The 6,666-nt window shown below is 45.5% G+C and overlaps 1 protein-coding gene across 1 annotated transcript; it reads right to left on the bottom strand.

Moving 5' to 3' along the window:
- Positions 1 to 791: 791 nt before the first annotated feature.
- Positions 792 to 6,450, bottom strand: SLC25A19 (solute carrier family 25 (mitochondrial thiamine pyrophosphate carrier), member 19). Its single transcript, XM_009895901.1, has 6 exons — positions 6,325 to 6,450; positions 5,657 to 5,812; positions 4,698 to 4,868; positions 3,537 to 3,720; positions 2,228 to 2,358; positions 792 to 992 (listed from the first exon to the last, which is right to left on the bottom strand). Exons 1-6 carry the CDS (start codon positions 6,448 to 6,450, stop codon positions 792 to 794), a joined length of 969 nt encoding a protein of 322 aa, XP_009894203.1.
- Between the last annotated feature and the right edge of the window lie 216 nt (positions 6,451 to 6,666).

Genomic DNA, 6,666 nt, shown 5'->3' with positions numbered 1-6,666 from the left:
GCGTCGAATCCCCTTGAAGTGGGATTCTTAACCTGCAGGTCTACTTGTAAAAAGTGTGACTGAGACAATGCAAAACCCTAAGAGATGTATGGCATGACACACAGGGCACTTAGGATACAATCAAGCTCACCAGAGCTAAAGAAGGAGAAACTTTGGGTCAGCAGGGTCCACTAGAAGACTCTGTGTTTAAGGTGGCTGAGAATGTGCAGCCAGCAAGTGGTAATCAAGAAGCAGCAGCTGGCAGCATAGAAAAGGAAAACCAAGGTTCTGTGCACGCTAAAGAGGTTTTAACTGACTTCACAACAGCAGGACAGAGCTACCTGTGCAACATGGAGAAAAGAATATGGTGCAAACAGCAGGCGATGAGCAAGGAAATAAAGCTGTGCAGATGCAGTGATGTTACGTTGGTTAAGCAGCACTAGCTAGGACAGGATCCCTCTCTGTGGTCCAGGGCAAGCACAGGAATTCACCCACTTTATCGGGTGCCTTTTCAGAGCACAGTTGCTGCTAGGTAGTTGTCTTGGTTCCTCACTCCTCCCACTAAATGCGTGCTGATACTCGAGGAGACAGAGGAGGAAAAAAGTGCTCAGTCGAACAGCTTCCAGCAAAGCAGGTCAGTGGCTTCAGCAGAACAGCACTCGCTTCTCCTTCTGCTTGGTCCCAGGAGGTGACTTCCTACAGGCTGGTGGAGCTCCAGGAGCTCTGATATTTCTAACATGCTCATGACAGAGCGAAGCCATCAGTTTCCCCTCCTCCAGGAGAACACCAGGTAGCCAGATACTTTCAGCCTTTCAGCCTTCCTTCTTTGTAGTGCTGTCGGTGCTCTTCAGGGCACACAGAAGGCTGCAGAATAGCTCATACCAAAAGAAGATAAGGCCAGTAGAGACAGCAGCCTTCAGCAAGCTGGGTGAAAGGCCCTTAAAGAAGCCACTCGGGCCCTCCTCTCGCATGATCTGTCTTATGCAGTCCAAGAGACCCCTATATACCCGTACCTGGGAGAGAAATGGCAAAAAGGTTAAACAAGAAAAATCCAGAAGAGCTCACCTGGAAAAGAACACAGAGAGCCCCAAACTATATCACAGCAACATAATCTAGATGTGCAGCCTGCAGATGCCTTTCTGGCTATTTTTATAAGCAACTGAAAGTTTCAGAGAATCGGTTTGTAGAGTGGGATAGAGGAAAAGTCCATATTTTGCATCAGCAATGACTTACACAGATCATTCTAACTGAATGGCTGTAAAATCTTAATGCTACAACAGCATGTATTACTCACGATACAAGTTTGTGAAGTAATTATTTCAGATTGTGCTGATACTGTTTTCCACCCCCTTCACACTCTAAGGAGGGACAACTTTTCAGTTTTCTGACAGAAAGAAAACAAAGCTACAGCTCTCAGAAGTCTCTAAATTAGCTGTCTGCATGTCATTGTGTCACACTGTGAAGGTTTAACATCTTGTGACACATCAATACTAAAAACAAGTTCTGTACCTCACTGGAAGAGGAAAAGCATCCAATGCGGTGGGTTAAGACTTCAGATTCCTAACCCAGAGTTTCTTGAGGTACAAACTGATTTGCTTCTCAGATCCAAGGAATTTGAAGGAAAAAAGAAAATTTCCACGTTTCACAGAAAAAAAAAAAATAGTTCCTTGAAAGATCTGTATTTGTTTTACGGTGTATTTTGAGGCGGTAAGGATGGTGCTAAAGAACACTGGAAGTATTTAATTTGCTTCAAATTTCAGGATGTTCTGATACATAAGACACATACTGAACACTTGGTGCCCATTTGTTTCATCAAAATCTTAATTGCAGAAAAGGATCCTGACAGCTGGGCGATCCCAGCATAATGCTGGTGTCATCCTCTGCTAGTAATTTGGTCCTGAATCAGAAATACCAAGCTGCAACTAGAAAAGTAAAGTAAATGGAAACCCCTTTGCCTGCCTCCATCGCCAGCTCCAAGACAGGCAACCTGATGGAGATGGATGAGAAGGCAGAGCACAGGTATGCTGGACAACGCCATAAAATGAACCCAGTACATTCACGCAGCTATTCCCATTATTAAGCAAGACCGATGCTCAGCTCCCAGAAGTTCCCTGGGAGCTCCCAACCCAAACACGAATACAACAGGTACCACTGGTGAATCATCACTGTGTTCTGGTGATGATGGGCTCTGCATTGTCTTGATGCGAATCCATACTTATGAAAAGCAGTCAAATCCAACACTTCTCACCTGCCCAAAGGCTGCCCGGGCTTGCTCAAAGCCACCCACTTGCAGTCGTTTTTTGATCAGGTCAAAAGGGTAAGTGAGAGTTTTGCTGATGATTCCAGCGCAGCTGCCACAAACAAGGTTTTTAACGTTGCCTGAGAAGCAGAAAGGAGAGAGGATAGCAGGGAAGGAAAAAAGAGGATTAGCAGGGAGTTCTGATTAAAGATCATGAGAGGTAAGTTAAAATAACTTTTCACAAGAAGTAAGGCCAAAAAAGCTCCTTAAAGTTACTCCACTTCTGTGCAGTTTGGGCCACAGAACCTCAATCTGTATTTTCTGTATCAGGCTCACAATGTCCATTGGAGCCAGAGTGAAACAGCTCATCTTGGTTCATTATGCTGATTTATGCTTTTGCTCTGCCAAGTGGCATTGCACAAAAAAACCCCAGTCACCAGAGAACCTGACACTAGTGGATGGAAAAGTTTTCATGCCCCCCAAGTAAAAGCCCTGTCACTGGAAATCTTGCACTTCTGAGATTGCTCATACTGACATATTCTGAATTGGAATGAGTCACAAGCTGACACTGCCTGATGATTTCAGTTGGGAAATGAGTTTTGTGATATTAGACTTTACAAGTCTGATAAACACGAGTCCCCAGCACAAAGCCACCATCAGCCTCTGCCACCTAAAAGTACGTATGCAGACATGATATTGAAAAGTCTAGTTCCTCTACTGAAGGAATTCCATTAAGGAACAAAAAGACGCTGAGGCTGCATACACTCTCTCTCAGGGAGTATCTAGAACTGTCAAGGTGACAGGTTGCATCAGGATGAGGTTGTCTTATAATGGAGCTAGAAATCAACATAAAAAGTATCAAATAATGAGCTTGGCAGTTTTAAGTTAGGTTAAATGAATACTCCTCTGTAACAGCTGTGCTGGAATCTGCAGTCAGATTTCCTGAGGAAATCCAAGACTCCTGTCCTACAGCACTAATGAAACAGAGAAAGATTATGCCAGCATTGTCTTCTTCCCACAGTATCAGTAATGTGACACAGCTCAAGAAAGAGTACCCTGGCCTGTGACACTTCACTTTCACATCCATCCACATTTCCATCACGGTTATTCCATAACAGGAGCTGTTTGTAAACTTCACTGTACTTACTTTCGCAATATCTGTGCAGATAAGAATGAGAGATGGGAAATGGAGATACTTTTCAGATGTTGCATCAAAAAGGGTGATAGGACAGAAAACCGAGCTTATGTCAGTCTCCCAAACTAGCATTCATCTTCTCTTTCTCCCCAGATCGCAGACATCACTGTCACAAGTGCCTACCTCCTTTCTTGCCTTCAGTTGGAATCGCCCATTCAGAAAACTGTTGCAGGATGTTGTAGAAGGAGAACTGGAGACCAGCATACGGAAAGATGGCAATGATTGTGGGGGTCAAACCTCTGTAGAATGTCCGAGGCCCTTCCGTCTGGTACATGGTCAACACCGCATGGCGAAGGTTCCGATAGATCTAGACAATAAAGAAGAGGCTGACTCTCTAGCAAAACAGGCTTAAAAACAGCAAACCAAACGTGAGGTTATTTTCCAGTAATAAGGGCAGGCGTTTCCCACTGCCCAAAATACAATTGACTGGTTTTCAGCACACAGTGACAAAAAAAGTGATTTTGCACATCTTCACACCGTATTCTCAGCTAAGCCCTTGTGACGCTTGTAAGCAAGCTGACAACCTAAAACTACCTCTGAGCAACAAGAGACTAACTGAACAAATGATTGTTAGCTCTGCGCTGAAAGGGCTGGGCTAGCATTGTATCCCACATCCACGCTGAGCTTCTGAGGGGCAGAACCAAGGCCCAGAGCTGAGCGCTGTGGTCAGAGACCACTTGCATCACAGACATTATTATTTATTTTTCTCTGAACAGCTCTGCTTGCTCCTGCAACAGAATTCATATAATATATATTGTGATTCTACTGCAGGCTAAGTCAAAAACCAGAAATGGCTCTGATACAAACCCATATAAGTCTAGGTATTACTGACCTAATTAGCATGGAGACCAACTCTTGCATAAATAAGAACACGAAACACAGGTGAAACACGAATGGTTTCAAGTATCACCCCCATCATTATCTAAATATGACTGTGCAAGTGGAAAGTTTCAAACACGCGATGTTGGACAGACTGGGGAGCGCATTCTATAAATGGCCAACAGCCGAAATGAAAATTGAGTTACCCTGTTAAGGACAGTTTCTCCTTTCTGGATCACCTTTCAGGAGTCAAACACAGTCAGGAGCAGCAAAACGTAATTAAGAAAGCTGTGTCAACAGCACAGAGGATAACACGGCAACAGTGCAAACATTGCTCAATAACAGCATCTGCTCCTTTAAGCTAACCCACAGTCTGTTATGTACTTTTTAAACCTCCTGTAGTCATATACATGCAATATTGCTGCTGCTATGGATAATAATTCCAGCACTAATCCTCAACCATACCTTAGGCTCACCCTGAGCAGCAAAGCGGGTGCGCAGTGTGTCAACAGGTTGAACTGCAACAGTGGCTGTGCAAGCTGCCAGTCCACCGCAGACGAAGTGCACAAAGGAATCGCGGGCGTCGTACGAGGTGACGTTGTGCACCAGTTTTGTCAAGCTTTCAAACGCCATGAACTTACAGAAACAAACATACAGAGGTCAGGGAGTCAATCCTGATCACTGACATGGATCTCCTACTCCTTTCTCATTTCACCGAAATAGCTCCACCCACTGCTTGTAAGCACCTTTTCTCCCTGTCCTTGAAAAGTCCTTCCCAACTTGCAAACTGTTGGAGCATGTGCTCAAAGAATATCTTGTAAAAAACACTAAGCAGCCCAAGGAATGCTTGGGATATTCTGATCTCTGACACTTCTGCTAAATCTTGCATTTAGAATTGTGAAAAACCCATTTTAATGCTCTATGTATCCTGAAGAGTATTTACTATATTATAGATAACGCTTCCCCTTATTCTTTCAACCACTGCTCATCAAACATGTTACAAATTAAGCATAACAATGCTGTGTAAAACACCATCATCAGCTTCATTGATTTTTTACTAACAGGCTGTTCGGGTGACAGCATGAACCAAAGTAAAAAAACTACACAGACTGGGAACAAGAACAGCTAAGCCAAGTGTCAGGAACTAACAGGGCTTGTCTATGACACCAGACACAGACAGAACCCAATTTTCTCTAGCTGTGCTCCAGGCTGGCCAGGCAGGCTGTTCGGCAAGCTCAAGAATATTAATTTAAGAATCATACATCAGCATTATACAACTACATGTGTCTGAAACTGGAGCTGGCTTGCATCAATACAGTTTAAACCTGGACCTTTCTGCATCTGCCCATGCAGCCAGTCTGAAGAGGAGCGAAGCAAAGTCCTATGTATGTACGCTGGGCCCAGATGATGTCTGGTCACCTTACCTGAACAGCTCCGTAGCCAACTGAAAGGAACTGAGCAGGGACATGTCCCTTCCAGAAGGCTCCCAAGCCCTCTTCCTGGAAGATGCGCTGTACAGCTTGCAAGATGCCATGATACTTAGCCCCTGGATTTCTGGAGGAGAGCTGCTCTATCTGAAGCTAGAGGGAAACAGAGAAAATATTTTCAATTCCATGTCACGTTTCAATAAGGTTCAAGTGTCCAATTCAGGAATTCACAACCCTGTCATCCAACCAACGCTAAGAGATGCCATTCTGCCTTCCCACAGAATCACATCTAGAACTGACTGGGATGTTATTTACGTAGGGCTCTAAACGAATAAAACCACGCATGCAACACAAAGGTAATCAGTAGGGATGATGGTGAAATTCACTTAGATGGGGAGATCATTCAGAAAAACAGAGAAAGAACAAACTACGAAAAACACAAGATCCCGTTCAAACACACACGTTAAGTTATATAAACAGAAGCGGCGGACACGAGATAGCCCTACTACCTTGCATAAGCTGTATACAACGTAGGTGAGTGCTGACGAGCAGATTTAGCGCTCTCCAGTTGCAGAAGTGACCTGCTCATCCAGGACACGATCAGCTCTGCTCTGTAACGGGCCCTTTCACCCCCCCAGTCCCCGAGCACGCCGTGAGGCAGGCACCTGAAAGCGGATCTTGATGACATCCAAGGGACTGATAAAGACCCGAGTGACGAAGCCAGATGCTGATCCTGCTGCCGCCGCTTCCGCCGAGGAGACGCACTTGCTCTCGGGGTCATAACCGACCATGCCTGCCTGGTGTCCCCACCGCCTGCGCAGGGGGACAGGGCCCCCAGTGAGCCCTCCCCAGCCAAGGGGCTCCTTCCCACACCAAGAGTCTATAGCCTCACCCCCTACAGCCTCCCCATCCCCAAGTTCCCCTCACCCCAAACCCCTTCCCTCACCCCCAGGGCCGCACAGCACCCCCTCACCACAACCCCTGCTCCCCCCTCCTCACAGCAGCCT

The sequence above is a fragment of the Charadrius vociferus genome, unplaced genomic scaffold, assembly GCF_000708025.1.
Source record: "Charadrius vociferus isolate BGI_N301 unplaced genomic scaffold, ASM70802v2 scaffold260, whole genome shotgun sequence".
In the NCBI taxonomy this organism is placed as follows: Eukaryota; Metazoa; Chordata; class Aves; order Charadriiformes; family Charadriidae; genus Charadrius; species Charadrius vociferus.
Note: the sequence above shows the minus strand (reverse complement) of the source record. Positions and strands in the feature narration are given on the sequence as shown.

What these genes read in the sequence shown, in the direction of transcription:
- SLC25A19 (XM_009895901.1), bottom strand. Translation starts at nt 6,450, where the DNA reads ATGGTCGGTTATGACCCCGAGAGCAAGTGCGTCTCCTCGGCGGAAGCG. An exon ending in CTGCTCAGGGTGAGCCTAAG is followed by an intron (nt 3,721 to 4,697) that starts GTATGGTTGAGG and finishes TTTATTGTCTAG; the next exon opens with ATCTATCGGAACCTTCGCCA. An exon ending in CCCGGGCAGCCTTTGGGCAG is followed by an intron (nt 993 to 2,227) that starts GTGAGAAGTGTT and finishes TTTCTCTCCCAG; the next exon opens with GTACGGGTATATAGGGGTCT.